At 37.4% G+C, this 20301-nt stretch overlaps 1 protein-coding gene and 1 long non-coding RNA gene across 4 annotated transcripts in view; one reads left to right on the top strand and one right to left on the bottom strand.

Annotated features, from left to right (window-relative positions):
* ZSWIM2 (zinc finger SWIM-type containing 2) overlaps positions 1 to 4035 on the bottom strand; it is a 34604-nt gene extending 30569 nt beyond the window's left edge. Inside the window, exons 1-3 of the mRNA XM_089329027.1 lie at positions 3871 to 4035; positions 2748 to 2824; positions 1339 to 1379 (exon numbers count right to left, since the gene is read on the bottom strand). Of these exons, the coding sequence (XP_089185153.1) occupies positions 1339 to 1379; positions 2748 to 2824; positions 3871 to 4035 (283 nt within the window). The remainder of the gene's footprint in view (positions 1 to 1338; positions 1380 to 2747; positions 2825 to 3870) is intronic.
* LOC149127340 (uncharacterized) overlaps positions 2754 to 20301 on the top strand; it is a 329372-nt gene continuing 311824 nt past the window's right edge. For 2 of the 3 annotated variants that reach the window (XR_016231477.1, XR_016231476.1), the window contains exon 1: positions 2754 to 4098. This is a non-coding gene — a long non-coding RNA (uncharacterized LOC149127340). The remainder of the gene's footprint in view (positions 4099 to 20301) is intronic. The other variant, XR_016231478.1, reaches the window with a different exon arrangement.

The following is a 20301-nucleotide window of genomic DNA, read 5'->3' as shown; positions in this document are numbered from 1 at the left end:
ATTATTAAAGATTTCTATCTTGTCCAGTATTATACTGTATATATAGAATTTACTCAGTGTTAACTAAGAAAATATGAAAAATATTAATTTCATTAGGAAATATAAATTAAAAAAATTAACACATAGGATTTTAATTTTCAACAATAAAATTTATCTACCCTAGACTAGTATTTATAAAGAATTAGATCTGCTTTTAAGAAGTACAAAGGATAATCCAACATAAAGTAGTAGACTAATCCACATGAAATTTCTGTTTTTGTGATAAAATATAAATACTAGCAATTTCTTTTGATGTATTAAGAGTATGAGTAGAGCTTTTATATAATATGCATACAATAAATATAGAGTTGCATTATTCAATATTATAGGTATTGGCCTCATATCTATTGTCCATTTAAATTTTAACTTAAATTTAAAGCTCAAAACCTATAGTTACTGAAAATTTTATATTTGTAACAATTTGGGTACTATGTGAGTCTTTCAGTTGAAAATTTCATGAAGTTGACATGCAAATCAAGTATTTCCATGAAAATATAGTGTCTGAGCTGAGATGTACAGTAACTGTAAGACACATACTAGATTTTGAAAAAAGTCTTGGCTGTTGTGGGAATTTGTGGAATAAATCAGTGGATGGGAGATATCTCTTTCTTTCAAGTAAATGAAAACAAACCTAAAAAAAACTAATTTGTTATTTTTCTCACAATTACAGTTTTATAGATACAAGGAGACACAGTGAGTATTAGAGAACAATTTCCCTCATAAATTCTAACAAATAATGTCCATTGTTCATCACTGTTTTTAGTGTCTTCAAGTTTTAAAATGGCATATAAAGTTACTTTTATTGTTATTTTTTTGAAAGCAAAGTTAGAAAGTGTCAGAGAAAGACAGAGAGAAAGCTCTTCCTTCCGTTGGTTCACCCCCTAAATTGTTGCTATGGCTGGCGCGCTGTGCTGATTTGAAGCCAGGAGCCAGGTGCTTCCTCCTGGTCTCCCATGGGGTGCAGGGCCCAAGCACTTGGGCCATCCTCCACTGCCTTCCTGGGCCACAGCAGAGAGCTGGACTACAAGAGGAGCAACTGGGACAGAACTGGCGCCCCAACCGGGACTAGAACCCGGAGTGCTGGAGCTGAAGGCGGAGGATTAGCCTAGTGAGCCACGGCGCCGGCCCTACTTTTATTATTAAAGAAAAATGCTTCAACTGTCTTAAATGTAATAAACTGGACTACAGACAATTAAGGTGCTCTAGAAAAATGATCATCTAAATTTGGAATATGTTTAAATAAAATAAATTGCTGTATTTGTTAACTTCTAATTAGCAAAAAAAACTCAAAAAACTTACATTCATGATTTCTTGGAAGCTTGAATTTTTTCAACAAGACCCTAATATACATAGGCAGAAAAATTAAAACATTTTTGACATAATCAGAAAGATTAAAAAATATTAGAATACAGATAGCATTATAAGATTTACATTTCTGAAAGTGTTATGATACTCAAACTAATTCTTTTAAAATTCCTGGAAATGGAGTAATTTTCTGGATAGAGTACCAAATGACTATTTTCCTATATATACTAATTTAATGCATGATGAAAAAAACCTTTTCAAATATCTATAATTAAAATATGTGACTTTTAAAAACGTGGTAATACATTAACTTATTAAATATTTTAAATATATTAAGTACTTGGATTATATTTGTATTTAATACATGGTTAAAATACTATACAAAACAAGTTATAAAAAAATCAGAATAGAATGCCCTTGCCCAGACTTAAAATGAAAATGTAAAAAAGATATTTTATAATACCAAACTGCAAGATTTGAAAGGACCATATTTTTATCTTCATGTCAAGAAGGGAAATAAGTTGTGTTAGTAGATTCTCAATAAAAACTGATCAAAACAAAGAAGCAAACTTGATAAATGAAATCATTTTTAAAAAGACACTATTTTTTACCTATAAAGAAAAGCATTAGAAACATGACATGTGCTCTTTTTTAATTTCTTTTTTCTTCACGTATTAATTTCAAACTGTTGATAATATAATCAATAATTTGTTGACATGAGTATAGGTAGGCAAAACGAAATGAGATCGACTGGGTTTAAACTAAATGAAGAGTTTTTTACCCCATTTCTGGTTATTAATTAGCCTGTAAGTTGGTTCTAACACTAGGGGAAAAGTTTCAGATTTAACAAAAGTAACCTTTAATAGAGTCCTACTTCAATCTTGAAAAACTCATAGTTGAATGTTCATTGCAAAGGACAACTTTCTGAAAATTGACCAACATGAGCCAGTAAATAAAGAATGAATGCCTTCAAATCCTATGTCTATACATGGAGACAGATAATTTCATTTTCTTAATAAATGTATTGTTGGAAGCACAAAGTCCTTGAAACATAATATTGCCTCAAAATGAAGTATATAATTATCATGAAATACAAACTATCACACATTTATTTTCCCTGATTGTATTTAAATTTCACTTACACCTAATAGGAATCTAAAACTTGATTTTTCCTGTGTAAAAGCATTATAAAATTTTTCTCAATTTAAACTCATCCATTCAATTTTCATAATTAAATGAAATACTGAAAAATAAATGGATAAGCTAATATTTTTAATGTATTATTCCTCCAACAAGAATTTTTTTTTAATATTGCTGTATTAAAACAACAAACACACAAAGGCAAAATATACAACACACCAAGATATTCCTTTGGGGAAGACCTTCATTAAAAAGTCACTTACCAGCATATATGTTTACAAAGCTCATCTCCTTTCAGAAACACGGAACAGTTACAAACATGAGGATTTCCTAAGAAAACCTTTAAAAGAAAACTATTTTTTAAAAATGTTAATTAATTACAGTTTGGGCAAAACTAAGTTGTTATATAATTGATTTAAAAGGTATTAAAGAGAAAATTTAGTTTTCATGACTCCAAAATGTTGAATAGAGTCCACTGGAATATCTTAACTCTTGACATCAGTCTCTAGGATTTTTCCTTATTTCTTGCTTTGATTAATAACTTGCATTGCCAGTTAAAACAGTTTTTATGTGACATGAGCTCAGACAGGTGTAAGAAATCCAATTTTAAACTTAAAAACACTTATAAATTTCTTAGTGTAAAGAAATTTATTCAAGATGACTATTTTTATTCACCAACACTATGTTGGCTAAGACAATTTATTAAATACCATAACTTGTGAAAACAACAATGAAGAAGGGATGTTTTAAACAATCATAGAGTAGAAAACTCAGTGATAAAAATGCATGTATTTAAGAGCAGAAATTCTGTATTTAAAATGCATAGCACTAGAATGATATCTCCCGGGACGACTCCTGGGAGGTGATGAGACTGATCATTTTTGAGTGGCAAGAGTGGTACATCCAAATTTGAAATATCTAGTTTTTCAGCAACATTTAAGCAATGTTTTCCTCATTAAGATCTTTCCAAGGTATTGGCACTTTCCTTTAATGAAGACTTGTTGGAGCTTCAAGAGAATAAAGAGTAAAGGTAAGTGTTTTTATTTATTCAGCAAATATTTTCGGTTTGTATATAGAGTGCACGATTTTCATTTCTTTGGATTTTTAGGGCTAGTGATTGCTAACAATGGATCCCTGAACTCACGTAATGAAAACCAAACAGTCATATAAAACCTGACCCTTTCAAGCCTTTCATAATTTTACAAGAGTTAGACGTAATCTGCGACCCTAACAACAAAGAAACTTTGCTAATACATGCTATTTCCCTCTGCAGTTTGCAGGTACTTAGAGTCTGGAACCCTCCCTATGGCTGCAGTGAAGCTGAGAGCGGCTACACACGCCAGAGAGCCTGGGGGGACCCTGGGCGAAATGGGGGCGGGTAGTTACTCGGAAATCCCTGTTTTCCGGCTCCTCCTCCCTCAGCAGGAAGCCAGTGGGGCCCAACTCTCGCAGGAGGCAGATGCTGCTGCTCAGTGCCTGGTCTTGCTGCTGGCTGAGGCGGCTGCTCACGTGTCTTCGCCTTTCAGGGGCCTTAGCGCCTCGGCCATTCATCCTGCGTGGTGCCAGCGGGGCCGCTCCTCGGTGAGGTTCCCGGAGGTGTCTCCATGACAACAGGTGCGGGCCGGTTGCCTTGGGGACGACGGTTGGACGCCGCGGTGTCCCGGCATGCCTTGCGCGCGGCTCGCGCCGAGGCCGGGAATGAGGGCGGTCTGCGGTGCGCGCAGGCTGCGTTGCGTTTTAAAGTGGCTCTGCGACTGAGGCGGTGACTCCAGTAACCGCCTTGAAAGCCTGAGCTCGGAGCACTCACAGCTCTGAGCTCCTCCTGAGTCCTTGCAAGTGAATTCTTTGTGTCACAATCAGTCGCAAACCCATTTACAGTGTGCTATTTGCGAAAGTTAACCTGTGATTAGTCGTCTTCGTCAGACAGCCCGGAGTGACTGCTGACGTCCAACAGTGTTACACAAACATTTCCCCACTGCTCACCATTCACACAGACTGAACGTGTCACTGGGTAAGATTCCGACAGGTCTAGCCTCTAGGAAGCTAGGTCCTTTAAGGGTGTGTGTGTGTGTGTGTGTGTGTGTGTGTTTGGGGGAGTCAAAGTGAGAGCATTTCAAATGGTGTGTTTGGGTAGAGTGTGTGGGGAGTGGTGGCACGTAACTCATACGTCACTCTAAATGTACTAGTCTTCGTTCTAAGAAAGATTTTCAAGCTATGCGATGTTGACTCAGTAATTCATATTGTCTCTGAGCTTTGTTGTCTTGTTCCAGGGGGAAGCATTGGTAAAGTGTGGGCCAACATTTTGAGCCACAAGTGCTTAAAAAAAGCCATATCCCTGAAATCTCTCTCAAACTAAGCAGGAGATGGCACCACTTGGTGGCCCGGAAATACAGCCAAGGATAGAGAAAATCCTGTTTCATCATGAGAAGAAGCACAGCTAGATTATGTTAAAAGAAGACAAAATGGCTAAGACCACAAGATGAAAGATGGTGGCAAAAGGCAGTTTTCCATGCAGACTATCCAAATAAACACTATCAAATTTCAAATCTAAGATTTTAACTCATTGAACTTTGTTACTACCCTTCTATTCTTTTTTTTTTTTTTTTTATTATTTGACAGCTAGAGTCATAGAGAGAGACAGAGAGAAAGGTCTTCCTTGCGTTGATTCACTCCTCAAATAGCTGCTCCTGCTGGCACGCTGTGTCAATCTGAAGCCAGGAGCCAGGTGCTTCTTCCTGGTCTCCCATGTGGGTGCAGGGCCCAAGCACTTGGGCCATCCTCCATTGCCCTCCCAGGCCACAGCAGAGAGGTGGACTGGAAGAGGAGCAACCGGGACTAGAACCCGGCACCATATGGGATGCCGGCGCCACAGGTGGAGGATTAACCAAGTGAGCCACGGTGCCAGCCCCTACCCTTCTATTCTGACTAATAACTCTAATATTCATATTATGTTGTTTCCAACTTTCCATCAATTTATTGGTGCTAGTTGATAAAGTAAAACTTTATACATTAGGGAAAGCCCTCATATTGTGAACCAAAATTATAAATTGAATTAACTTATTAATTTTTAAAGTATTAATAATATTTAGAATTTTAAAGGTTCATTGGAAAGTACATATTTTTAAAAATATTTATTTATTTGAAATAGTTACATGTATATATAGAGAGTAATTTTCCATCTGCTGGTTTACTCCATAGATGATCCCAATGGCCAGTGCTGGGCCAGTCCAAAGCCAGGAGCCAGTTGTGTCTTCCTGGTCTCTCCTGAGGATGGCAGGGGGCTCAAGCACTCAGGCCATTTTCTGCTGCTTTTGCTGGGCCATTAGCAGGGCACTGGATCAGAAATAAACTAGAGGTAGTAAGTGGGAGAAACAGATATCTTCTATTTGCTGGTTCACTCTCCAAAAGTCTACAACAGCTAGGGCTAGGCCAGACTGAATCCAGGAGCCAAGTGCTCCCACTGTTTGTCCTACGTGGATGGCAGGAACTCAAGTACTTGGGCCATCATCCTGTCTGCCAAGCATTACTGCAGGAAGATGGATTGGAAACTAGAATAGTGGAACTGGAACCAAGCACTCAGATATTGGATGTGGGCATTCCAAGTGGTGGCATATGCCAGAAAAACCACTCCAATCTGACATCTTTAAAAAAAGTCAAATAGGGCCAGCCACAAATAAGTGATCAACAGCAGGGAACAGTTAAGCTAGTCACACTACTGAAGAGACCCACGAAAATCCAGAGGACATTACATGAATTTAGGATCCATATCTTTTGTTATCAGACACAGGATTACATAAGCTTCAGTTTCCTCATCATATGCCTTTAAGGGGAGAAAGGGGAATGGGTGGACATCTGAAATTCAAGGTATTTACTCTTTGCTAGTAACTAAGATAGGCTTAATGTTCTACTTAGCTTGACCAAACTTTAGATAGGTTTCTTCCTCACTATAGACTCCTGACCTTCCTTTTCTCAGAGTATTTACTTTAGATAATATTCAGTCATCAATATTTTCTTTGGTCCTTTTTGATATATTTTCCCAACCTCTTGCCAATACTGCAATCTGATTTCTAATGGACCCAGGAGCAAACTCTTTGAAATGGAATCCTCAAAAAGATAATGTTTCTACATCCTCGTCTTTGAGGGAATGTAGGGTCAAACCACTGTGAACGTGATTTGGGACTTTTACTTTAAAATTCTGAGTAGATGTCAGTTTTTCTTTCACCTGAAGAGCCTAAGAAAATTAAAAGGGTATCAACTTCTGACAATGAAGAGAACTAAGAGGGCCAAGTAGGAAAAATCCATTTGTTTTCTTTAGAAGATTTATTCCTTTATTTGAAAGTCAGAGTTACAGAGAGATCTTTCATATGCTGGTTCACTCCTCAAATGGCTGCAACGGCTGAGGCTGGGCCAGACTGTAGCCAGAAATCTGGAACTCCATCTGAGTTTCCCATGTAGGTGACAGGGACCCGAATCTCAGATGGTTTTCTGCTGTTTTTCCAGGCACATTAGCAAGGAGTTGGACTGGAGGTGGAGCGGTTGGGACTTCGATGAATGTTTATATGTGATGTGGGCATTGCAGAAGGTGGCTTAGCATGCTGCACCAGAATGGCAAGCTCCTCTGAGTAGCCAAAATCCTGAGTGACCCCAAGGACTGTTGCTCTTGTATAACTCCTTCCTCTGCGTATTTGTAATTTTATATGAAATAGTATAACTGTTGGGGAGCTACCAAAATTAGTAAGGGGATGGATATGTTAAAACGGTTTATCCATCCATAAAGCCAAGATATTTAAAGAATAATCAGAGTATGAAAGAGTTTTTTGATCTTACAGAGGACTGTCCAATAAAATGTTTAGTAGAACTTTTGAAAGATTAATTTAATGATGCAGAAGGTGCCTGTTAAATTGCTGGACAGCCAATTTCAGAGATGAGAGTTGATGTAAGGGAACAAGTTTGTTCAAGAAGCTGGCAGTCATTGGAGAAGGTAGACTTCTTCAGTAACAAATATGTGACCTCCGTTTACAGATTAACAGGAGGACATTTAAAAGAGAAGGGTCGCTTGTGGGTGCTTAAAGAAGATTGTTAGGTTTCCAAGGTTGGTGTTGATGCCACTTAAGTGTAAGCTTTTTTGATATGAAATGTGGCTGTTTTGGCTGGTGGTCATAAGTTCTTTTTTTTATCTGGGTCCTTCTGTTATAGTTATGTCCCTTCAATCTTCTCCTGAAATTGTTATTATGTTGTATATTGAGAAAACATTCTGGTTAACCACATGTTAGCTTTTGTTAATTTTGTATGAAAAAAATGTGAAAAGGAAAGGAAGATGTACTTTTCTACAGTTGCAAATGTGTGACTTGTACCAAGGTTAGAAAGGGAAAGGAAAAGGAAAAAGTGTTCAGTACAGTTAACCTAAACATTTACAGAATTAAAAAACAGATAAAAGAAACAAAAATCAGATACAAATCTAATTTTTCATTTTAATATGGGATATTAAAAGATGTGGAGAATTTCTGAGGGAAAATGACTTTAATGCAAAAATTTTGTATCTAAGTAAATACAGACAAAGTTAGATCATTTTCAGATGCAAAGGATTCAGAAAGCTTATCTACCATGTATGATTAGTGATAAAGTAAAAGAAGATATATATACTAGAAAAATCATGGTAGTTTAATTTTATGTTTGAATGGTTCACCTGTCTGTCTTTGATTGCAGAGTTATTATACCACCCTTTATTTTTTCTTTTTTTAGAGAGATCATGCTCTGATGATTTTTACTAAGCACATTAAGCCTATATGCTATCTAATATTTATACTGTATTTTCTATAAAATCCTATTTCTCTACTTTTTGATATATGTAACTTTTTTCTTGTTATAGAATCTTTTCTTATTGCTTCTTTTTATTCATCCTTAATGGCAGTAATTTCTTTTAGACCTTAGACTTTTTCTTTCTTTTTTATTTTTGAGATAACATTTTCAATTTACATTATAGACAGAGGATTAATGCTCCACTAAACAGAGTTCAACAAATAAAAAGTAAAAAGAAAAACATAGTTGAATAGAAAAACAGGCAAGGACTGTAAACACTAATCAAATGAAAAGATCATCAACTTCACTCATATAAACTAAATTTTAGAAGTTACACATCATTTAAATTATAGTAGTATGTAACTCTTAACAATTTATTTGACAAAGATTTAAAACAAAGTTTGACAGAACACTATTTGTAGTAAAACTGATACAGGTCTTTCTTTTTTTGTTTTTGTTTTTTAATTTTTTAAAAAAGTTTAGCTTGCATATAAAGGGGAACATGCAATCTTTGTTTTTCTGTGTCTGGATTATTTCACTCAACATGATGTCCTTTAGTTCCAAACATTTTGATGCAAATGATAGAATTTCTTTTTTTTATAGCTTTATCCATTCATCTAATGATGAACACTTTGGTTGATTCCATATTTTGACTATTCCATTTTTTGAACAGTGCTGCTGTAAACACTGTGGTATAGCTGTCTCTCTCAGTAGTGGGATTGTTGGATCATATGGCAAGTCTATTTCCAGTTTTTAAATAAATATCCATACTGTTTTCCATAATGACTGCATTAATTTACATTCTTACCAACCCTGTGTAAGAGTTCCCCTTTCTCCACTTCCTCACCTGCATTTGTTGCATTGTCTTTTGGATAAAAGTCATTATGACAGGGGTGAGGTGATAGCTCATGCTTTGATTTGCATTTCTCTGATGACTAGTGATATGGAGCATTTCAAAATATATTTGTTTGCCAAATTTATTTATCCTTTAGAGAAGTCTGTTTAGATTCACTGCCAATTTCTTAACTGGATTAATTTTTTGTTGTTGAGCTTTTTGAGTTGCAATCTTTTGTCAGATAAGTAGCTTGAAAATAATTTTTTGCATTGTATTGGATGTCTTTTCACTCCATTGATTGTTTCCTTTGCTGTGCAGAGGCTTCTGAGTTTGATATAATCACTTTTGTCCAGTTATGCTTTTGTTGCCTCTGTTTTGGTAGTCTTATCCAAGAAGTCATCATCTATACCAGTGTCTTATAAGTGTTTCTTTTGAACTTTCTTCCAACAACTTCTTATGCTTTAAATTTAGGTCTTTGATTCATCTTGAGTTGATTTTTGTACGTGATTGAGAGGTAGGAATCTAATTTCATTCTTCAATGTTTGTACATCTAGTTTTTTTTTTTTATCTTTTATTTAATGAATATAAATTTCCAAAGTACGACTCATGGGTTACAATGGCATCCCCCCCATACCGTCCCTCCCACCCACAACCCTCCCCTTTCCCACTCCCTCTCCCCTTTCATTCACATCAAGATTCATTTTCGATTATCTTAATATACAGAAGATCAGCTTAGTATACCTTAAGTAAGTATTTCAACAGTTTGCTCCCACACAGAAACATAAAGTGAAAATTAATAGATGATTTTTTTTAAATGATGATGAAATCAGATCAGACCTATTGTCATGTTTAATCCCAGTGAGAGTCAAGTTGGGAATTGATAATTTCTTTTTTTTTTTTTTTTTTTTTTTACAGAAGATCAGTTTAGTGTACATTAAGTAAAGATTTCAATCGTTTGCACCCCCATAGAAACACAAAGTGAAATATACTGTTTGAGTACTCGTTATAGCATTAAGCCTCAGTGTACAGCACGTTAAGGACAGAGATCCTACATGAGGAGTAAGTGCACAGTGACTCCCGTTGTTGACTTTACAAATTGACACTCCTGTTTATGGCATCAGTAATCTCCCTATGCACCAGTTATGAGTTTCCAAGGCTATGGAAGCCCCTTGAGTTCTCGACTCTTATCTTGTTTAGACACGGTCATAGTCAAAGTGGAGGTTCTCTCCTCCCTTCAGAGAAAGGCACCTCCTCTTTGAAGACCTGTTCTTTCCACTGGGATCTCACTCACAGAGATCTTTTTGCCAGAGTGTCTTGGCTTTCCATGCCTGAAATACTCTCATGGGCTTTTCAGCCAGATCCGAGTGCCTTTAGGGCTGATTCTGAGGCCAGAGTGCTATTTAGGACATCCGCCATTCTATGAGTCTGCTGAGTGTCTCACTTCCCATGTTGGATCACTCTCCCCTTTATTTATTCTATCGGTTGGTGTTAGCAGATACTAGACTTGTTTATGTGCTCCCTTTGACTCTTAGTCCTTTCATTATGATCAATTGTGAACTGAAATTGATCACTTGGAATAGTGAGATGGCATTGGCACATGCCACCTTGATGGGATTCAATTGGAATCCCCTGGTATGTTTCCAACTCTACCAATTGGGGCAAGTCAGCCCGAGCATGCCCCAAATTATACATCTCTTCCCTCTCTTATTCCCACTCTTATGTTTAACAGGGATCACATTTCAGTTAATTTTCAATACTTAAGAATAACTGTGTGATAATTACAGAATTAAACCAGTCATATTAAGTAGAACAGACAAAAAAAAATACTATGAGGGATAATGTATTAAGTTGTCCATTAGCAGTCAGGGCTATGCTGATCAAGTCACCATTTCTCATAGTGTCCATTTCACTTCAGGAGGTTTCCTTTTTGGTTTTCAGTCAGTTGTCACCGATCAGGGAGAACATATGGTATTTGTCCCTTTGGGACTGGCTTACTTCACTCAGCATGATGTGTTCCAGATTCCTCCATTTTGTTGCAAATGACTGGATTTCGTTGTTTCTTACTGCGGTATAGTACTCTAAAGAATACATATCCCATAATTTCTTTATCCAGTCTACCATTGATGGGCATTTAGGTTGGTTCCAGGTCTTGGCTATTGTGAATTGTGCTGCAATAAACATTAGGGTGCAGACCGCTTTTTTGTTTATCAATTTAAACTCCTTTGGGTAAATTCCAAGGAGTGGGATGGCTGGGTCGAACGGTAGGGTTATATTCAGGTTTCTGAGGAATCTCCAGACTGATTTCCATAGTGGCTTGACCAGTTTGCATTCCCACCAACAGTGGGTTAGTGTCCCTTTTCCCCCACATCCTCGCCAGCATCTGTTGTTGGTAGATTTCTGTATGTGAGCCATTCTAACCGGGGTGAGGTGAAACCTCATTGTGCTTTTGATTTGCATTTCCCTGATTGCTAGTGACCTTGAACATTTTTTCATGTGCCTGTTGGCCATTTGGATTTCCTCTTTTGAAAAATGTCTATTGAAGTCCTTGGCCCATCTCTTAAGTGGGTTGTTTGTTTTGTTTTTGTGGAGTTTCTTGATCTCTTTGTAGATTCTGGTTATTAACCCTTTATCTGTTGCATAGTTTGCAAATATTTTTTCCCATTCTGAAGGTTGTCTCTTCACTCTCCTGACTGTTTCTTTTGCAGTACAGAAACTTCTCAATTTGATGCAATCCCAATAGTTGATTTTGGCTTTGACTGCCTGTGCCTCCCAGGTCTTTTCCAGAAATTCTTTGCCTGTGCCAATATCTTGAAGGGTTTCTCCAATGTTCTCTAATAACTTAATGGTGTCAGGACGTAGATTTAGGTCTTTAATCCACGTTGAGTGGATTTTTGTGTAAGGTGTAAGGTAGGGGTCTTGCTTCATGCTTCTGCACGTGGAAATCCAGTTTTCCCAGCACCATTTATTGAATAGACTGTCCTTGCTCCAGGAATTAGTTTTAGATCCTTGATCAAATATAAGTTGGCTGTAGATGTTTGGATTGATTTCTGGTGTTTCAATTCTGTTCCATTGGTCTATCCATCTGTTTCTGTACCAGTACCATGCTGTTTTGATTACAACTGCCCTGTAGTATGTCCTGAAGTCTGGTATTGTGCTGCCTCCGGCTTTGTTTTTGTTGTACAAGATTGCTTTAGCTATTCGAGGTCTCTTGTGCCTCCATATGAATTTCAGCATCATTTTTTCTAGATCTGAGAAGAATGTCTTTGGTATCTTGATTGGGATTGCATTGAATCTATAAATTGCTTTTGGGAGAATGGACATTTTGATGATGTTGATTCTTCCAATCCATGAGCACGGAAGATTTTTCCATTTTTTGGTATCCTCTTCTATTTCTTTCTTTAAGGTTTTGTAATTTTCATCGTAGAGATCTTTAACATCCTTGGTTAAGTTTATTCCAAGGTATTTGATTGTTTTTGTAGCTATTGTGAATGGGATTGATCTTAGCAGTTCTTTCTCAGTCATGGCATTGCTTGTGTATACAAAGGCTGTTGATTTTTGTGCATTGATTTTATATCCTGCCACTTTGCCAAACTCCTCTATGAGTTCCAATAGTCTCTTAGTAGAGTTCTTTGGATCCTCTAAGTACAGAATCATATCGTCTGCAAAGAGGGATAGTTTGACTTCTTCCTTCTTGATTTGTATTCCTTTGATTTCTTTTTCTTGTCTGATGGCTCTGGCTAACACTTCCAGAACTATGTTAAATAGCAGTGGTGAGAGTGGGCATCCCTGCCTGGTGCCAGATTTCAGTGGAAATGCTTCCAACTTTTCCCCATTCAATAGGATGCTGGCTGTGGGTTTTTTATAAATTGCTTTGATTATATTGAGGAATGTTCCTTCTATACCCAATTTGCTTAGAGTTTTCTTCATGAAAGGGTGTTGAATTTTATCAAATGCTTTCTCTGCATCAATTGAGATAATCATATGGTTTTTCTTCTGCAGTCTGTTAATGTGGTGAATCACATTGATTGATTTGCGAATGTTGAACCATCCCTGCATACCAGGGATGAATCCCACTTGGTCTGGGTGGATGATTTTCCTGATGTGTTGTTGTATTCTATTGGCCAGAATTTTATTGAGGATTTTTGCGTCTATGTTCATCAGGGATATTGGTCTGTAATTTTCTTTCAGTGCTGCATCTTTCTCTGCCTTTGGGATTAATGTGATGCTGGCTTCATAGAAAGAATTTGGGAGGATTCCCTCTTTTTCAATTGTTCTGAATAGTTTGAGAAGAAATGGGATTAGTTCTTCTTTAAATGTCTGGTAGAATTCAGCAGTGAATCCATCTGGTCCTGGGCTTTTCTTTGTTGGGAGGGCCTTTATTACTGTTTCAATTTCTGTTTCAGTTATGGGTCTATTTAGGTTTTCGATGTCTTCATGGTTCAATTTAGGTAGATTGCATGTGTCCAGGAATCTATCTATTTCTGATAGGTTTTCCTGTTTGCTGGCATACAGGTCCTTGTAGTAATTTCTGATGATTCTTTTTATTTCTGTGGTGTCTGTTGTTACGTTTCCTTTTTCATCTCTGATTTTATTGATTTGTGTCCTTTCTCTTCTTTTTTTAGTTAGTTGGGCCAATGGGGTGTCAATTTTGTTTATTTTTTCAAAAAACCAGCTCCTCGCTTGGCTGATTTTTTGTAATGTTTTTTTGGATTCAATCCTGTTAATTTCTTCTCTGGTTTTAATTATTTCTCTTCTCCTACTAGATTTGGGTTTGGTTTGCTGCAGTTTTTCTAGGTCCTTGAGGTGCGCTGAAAGCTCATTTATTTGGTACCTTTCCAATTTCTTGATGTATGCACCTATTGCTATAAACTTGCCTCTCAATACTGCTTTTGCTGTATCCCATAAGTTTTGATATGTTGTGTTGTTGTCTTCATTTACTTCCAGAAAGTTTTTGATTTCTCTTTTGATTTCTTGAATGACCCAGTGTTCATTCAGGAGCATGTTGTTCAGTCTCCATGTGTTTGCATACTTTCTGGGGTTTCCTGAGTTGCTAATTTCCAGCTTCATCCCGCTGTGGTCTGAGAAGCTGCATGGTATGATTCTAATTCTTTTAAATTTGCTGAGACTTGCTTTATGGCCTAGTATGTGATCAATCCTAGAGAAGGTTCCATGCGCTGCTGAGAAGAATGTGAAGTCTGTAGATGTAGGGTTGAAAGTTCTGTAGATATCTGTTAGATCCATTTGGGCAATAGTGTCAATTAAATCTGCTGTTTCCTTGTTGATCTTCTGTCCGGATGATCTGTCTATTTCTGAGAGTGGAGTAGTCAATTCCCCCAGTACTATTGTATTGGAATCTAAATCTCCCTTTAAGTCCCTTAACATCTCTTTTAAATAGACCCGTGCCCTGTAATTAGGTGCATATACATTTATAATAGTTACATCTTCCTGTTGAATTGAACCCTTAATCATTATATAGTGTCCCTCTTTGTCTCTCTTAACAGTTTTTGTATTAAAGTTTATTTTGTCTGATATTAATATGGCTACACCTGCTTTTTTTTGGTTTCTGTTGGCATGGAATATCTTTTTCCAACCTTTCACTTTCAGTCTGCATGCCTCTTTGTTAGAGAGATGTGTTTCTTGTAGGCAACAAATAGTTGGGTTGTGTTCTGTGAGCCAGTCAGCCAAACGGTGTCTTTTAACTGAAGAATTCAGACCATTAATGTTCAATGTGACTATTGATACGTAGTGACTTTGCCCTGCCATTTTCCCGGAAATATTTTCTAGTATATGCTTTGAGCTTCCCATGCTCTTTTACTGGTAGGTGTTCTTCCTTTCCCTTCTTTCATATTGATGGCCGTGTTTCCGTGTTTCTGAGTGTAGCACATTTTAAGTATCTTTTGCAGGGCCGGACGAGTGGCCACAAAGTCTTTCAATTTCTGTTTGCTATGAAAGGTCTTTATTTCACCTTCATTCACAAATGAGAGCTTAGCAGGATATAATATTCTGGGCTGGCAATTTTTCTCTCTTAGCACCTGTGCTATGTCTCGCCATTCCCTCCTAGCTTGTAGGGTTTCTGATGAGAAGTCAGCTGTGAGTCTGATTGGAGATCCTCTGAGAGTAATCTGACGTTTCTCTCTTGCACATTTTAGGATCTTTTCTTTATGTTTCACTGTGGTAAGTTTAATTACCACGTGTCGTGGTGAGGATCTCTTTTGGTCATGTTTATTGGGGGTTCTATGAGCTTCCTGTACTAGGATATCTCTGTCCTTCTCCAAACCTGGAAAGTTCTCTGCTAGTATCTCACTAAAAAGGCCTTCCAATCCTTTCTGTCTCTCCATGCCTTCAGGAACTCCTAGAACTCGAATGTTGGTTTTTTTAATAGTATCCTGTAGATTCCCAACAATATTTTTTAGGTTTCTAATTTCCTCTTCTTTTCTTTGGTTTGACTGTATGTTTTCCTGTGCTCTATCTTCTAAGTCCGATATTCTCTCTTCTGCTTCACCCATTCTGTTTTTAAGGCTTTCTAATGTGTTTGTCATTTGATCTATTGAGCTCTTCATTTCATTTTGATTTCTCTTCACTATAACACTTTCCTGTTCTACTAGTTTCTGAGTTTCATTTTGACTCTTCCTTAAAATTTCGTTTTCACGAGAGAGATTTTCAATCTTGTCCATTAAGGATTTCTGTAGTTCAAGGATTTGCTTTTGAAAACTTCTAAATGTTCTTATCATAAATTTTTTGAAATCCGTATCTTGCATTTCTTCTATCTCATCTTCTTCATACTCTTGGCTTGGGGTGTTTTGCTTATTTGGAGGCATCATAGTGTCATCGTTGATCTTGCTCCCTCTATTTCTGTGTTTGTTACTCGGCATAGTTAATTCTTCTTGCGTCACTGTGCGTTTTTTTTTTTTTTTATTTTTTTATACTGTGTCCGTGTTAAGTGGACTGCCTGCTGTTGGAGGAGCCTTGGAGGTTTGAGATGGGTGCGGCCTGAGAGCTCTGCCTGGTTCTTCCTGGTTAAGGGTGTGCAAAGGTGACACCCTCAGGTTATGCGTGGTAAATCTCTCTCTTTTTATTTATTTATTTATTTTATTTATTCAGGGGGTAAGTAACACCGCAGGGCACAGCTGTGCAGAATTGATGGTATTTAGCTTCCAGTCTTTGGCTCCTCTGGACTCCCACTGGGTTGCCTAGGCTACTGAATTGTAGTGACTCAGTTCCTTAGCTCTCCCCCATTGATATGTAAATCCAGAGAGGAGGCCTGCTCTTTGTCTCTTGGGAATTCTTCAAGCCTTGCAGCCTTGTAACCTTTGCAAGGTTAGGGGGAAGAGAAACCCCGAAGCTTTTTTTTTCCCTTCTTTCCGGTAGTGAGTTTGCTGCACTTTCCGGCCCCCCTCTAGATTCTGACCCCCGTTTCCCCACCAATGTCTCGGGTTATTGAGCTCACCTCCCCTTCCAGCGCCGATGTGTGGACTCGGAGCCCTGAGCGTCCCAAGTCTCCCCGCTGTTGTCTGTGTGGCATGCACTCCCCTTGGAGCACTGGCGCGCAGACCCTGGGGCTTCTGCGGCTCGGTCCTGCGACTTGGCTTCCGCACGGTGGGCGACCTTGTTCTCCCAGTAGGTCCTCCGATTCACGATTCCCGTGCAATTTTTTTCCTGGTTCTTTTTTCTGTGGCTACCGTAACTCCCCTTTTATTAAACTAAATTTTCCCGGACTATCGGTGCGCGCCCTCACTATTCCGCCATCTTGGCTCCGCCCCTCTGTACATCTAGTTTTGAAGAGATTATCCTTTCTCTAAAGTGTGGCCTGGACACTTTTGGCAAAAATAACTTGGGTTAATTTCTGGGATATTTATTCTGTTCCACTGAACTATGTATCTGCTTTTTTGTCAGTTCTAGGCTTTTTTAATTACTATAGCTTTGTAGTATCCTTTGAAGTCAAGTATTGTGATGCTTTCAGCTTGGTGTTTTTTACTCAGGATTGTTTTTGACTATTCTGGGTATTTTGGGATTCCATATGAATTTTAGGATTTTTTTTCTATTTTTTTTAAAGAATGTCATTGGTATTTTCATAGGGATTGCATTAAATTACTTTAGGCAATACAGACATTTTAATGATATTCATCGTTCCATTCCATGAGCAAAGAATAGCTTTCAATGTTCATCCCTAAAAGGGGAAAACTAGAGCCTTGTTGCTTTGCCTCAATTACTCTGGAATTGGTAGAATTCATTAACATTTTAGGTAGCTGGAATGGTTCACAGTTCTGTGATGTGGAAATAGGAAGAAGCCAGGACTTTGGTCAGTACCACTAGGGGAACTTGTCTCTGTGAGGTTTCTTATGTTTTGTGAAATAGATTTTTTTTTCAATTTTCAGGAGTTTTACCCACTGTGTAAAAGCTCCTTTCATATCTGTTGCCTACAGCATCAAAGAAGAATCTTGATGTTAGAGGAAGACACTCCTTACTAATGACACTATTATTTAATTTTGTGTTGCTTTCTTTACTTCTAGCTCTCCTGACACAGCTGTTCTTGAAATCAATGTGCTTACTCCACTGTTGCTGCTGTTCACATAGTAAAGATTAGAATCATTTTATTTTTGTAACTAATTCCTTGATCCTTTTATTGTCTGCATGATGTATATTCCTGACACAACTGGTATAGTTCTCTTCCAGTATTGAATATCATTGTTCACATTTTATCCTATTGTTTTGAATTCTTGTAATTTCTATTTCAAAAATGAGTAAAGTAGAGAAAAGTGCATTTTTCTAAGCTGCCAACTGCTTGTGCAAGTCCCTGGATACTGCTGAACTTCTTAACAATAGTTAAGAGGAACTACTACTTAAATAGGCAGACATGTGAAAGGGTGAAATTTTGATCCATGTGATTCTTTTTTTTAAAAAAAAAAACTTTTATTTAAGAAGTATAAATTTCCAAAGTACAGCTTATGGATTACAATGGCTTTTTCCTCCACATAACTTCCCTCATGTCCTCAAACCTCTCAACTCCAGCTCCCTCTCCCATTCCAATAACATCAAGATTCATTTTCAATTCTCTTTATATACAGAAGATCAATTTAGTATATATTAAGTAAAGATTACATCAGTTTCCACGCACACAGAACATATAGTGTAAAATACTGTTTGAGTACTAGTTATAGCATTAATTCACATTGGACAACACATTAAGGACAGAGATCCTACATGAGGAGTAAGTGCACAGTGACTCCTGTTGTTGACTTAACAATTTGACACTCTTGTTTATGGTGTTAGTAATCACTCTAGGCTCTTGTCATGAGTTTCCAAGGCTATGGAAGCCTTTTGAGTTTGCCAACTCCGATCTTATTTAGACAAGGTCATAGTCAAAGTGGAAGTTCTCTCCTCCCTTCAGAGAAAGGTACCTCCATCTTTGATGGCCCATTCTTTCCACTGGGATCTCACTGGCAGAGATCTTTCATTTAAGTTTTATTTATTTATTTATTTATTTATTTATTTTTCTGCTAGTGTGTCTTGGCTTTCCATGCCTAAAATACTCTCATGGGCTCTTCAGACAGTTCTGAATGCCTTAAGGGCCGACTCTGAGGCCAGAGTGCTGTTTAGGACATCTGCTGTTCTGTGAGTCTGCTGTGTATCCTACTTCCCATGTTGGATCTTCTCTTTTATTCTATCAGTTAGTATTAGCAGCCACTAGTCTTGTTTATGTGATCCCTTTTACTCTTAATCCTATCATTATGATCAATTGTGAACAGAAATTGATCAGTTTGGGTAGTGAGATGGCATTGATACATGTCACCTTGATGGGATTGAATTGGAATCCCATGGCATGTTTCTATCTCTACTATTTGGGGCAAGTCAGCTTTAGCATGTCCCAAATTGTACATCTTCCTCTCTTATTCCAACTCTTATATTTAACAGGGATCACTTTTCAGCATGGAAGATTTTTCCATTTTTTGGTATCCTCTTCTATTTCTTTAAGATTTTGCAATTCTCATTGTAGAGATCTTTGAGGTCCTTGGTTAAGTTTAGTCCAAGGTATTTGATTGCTTTTGTAGCTATTGTGAATGGGATTGATCTTAGAAGTTCTTCCTCAGCCATGGCATTGTCTGTGTATACAAAGGCTGTTGATTTTTGTGCATTGATTTTATACCCTGCTACTTTGCCAAACTCTTCTATGAGTTCCAATAGTCTCATAGTGGAGTTCTTTGGATCCCCTAAATAAAGAATCATATCATCTGCAAAGAGGGATAGTTTGAGTTCTTCCTTCCCAATTTGTATCCCTTTAATTTCTTTTTCTTGCCTAAATGCTCTGGCTAAAACTTTCAGAACTATATTGAATAGCAGTGGTGAGAGTGGGCATCCCTGTCTGGTACCATTTCTCAGTGGAAATGCTTCCAACTTTTCCCCATTCCATAGGATGCTGGCCGTGGATTTTTCATAAATTGCTTGGATTGTATTGAGGAATGTTCCTTCTATATCCAATTTGCTTAGAGTTTTCATCATGAAAGGGTGTTGAATTTTATCAAATGCTTTCTCTGCATCTATTGAGATAATCATGTGGTTTTTCTTCTGCAGTCTGTTAATGTGGTGTATCCCATTGATTGATTGGCGAACATTGAACCATCCCTGCATACCAGGGATAAATCCCACTTGGTCTGGGTGGATGGTCTTTCTATTAGCCAGAATTTTATTGAGGATATTTGTGTCTATGTTCATCAGGGATATTGGTCTGTAATTCTCTTTCAATGCTGCATCTTTCTCAGGCTTAGGGATTAAGGTGATGCTGGCTTCATAGAAAGAATTTGGGAGGAGTCCCTCTTTTTTGATTGTTCTGAATAGTTTGAGAAGAATTGAAGTTAGTTCTTCTTTAAATGTCTGGTAGAATTCAGCAGTGAATCCATGTAGTCCTGGGCTTTCCTTAGTTGGGAGGGCCTTTATTACTGTTTCAATTTCTGTCTCAGTTATGGGTCTGTTTAGATTTTCTGTGTCTTCATGGTTCCATTTAGGTAGGTTGCATGTGTCCAGGAATCTATCCATTTCGGATAGATTTCCCTGTTTGCTGGTATACAACTCTTTGTAGTATTTTCTGATGATTCTTTTTATTTCTGTGGTGTCTGTTGTTACATTTCATTTTTCAACTCTGATATTATTGATTTGGGTCTTTCCTTTTTTTATAGTTGGATCAATGG

This window comes from Oryctolagus cuniculus, chromosome 3, assembly GCF_051225735.1.
Source record: "Oryctolagus cuniculus isolate XC-2025 breed Fujian yellow rabbit chromosome 3, ASM5122573v1, whole genome shotgun sequence".
In the NCBI taxonomy this organism is placed as follows: domain Eukaryota; kingdom Metazoa; phylum Chordata; class Mammalia; order Lagomorpha; family Leporidae; genus Oryctolagus; species Oryctolagus cuniculus.
This window is presented reverse-complemented; position numbering and strand designations above follow the sequence as displayed.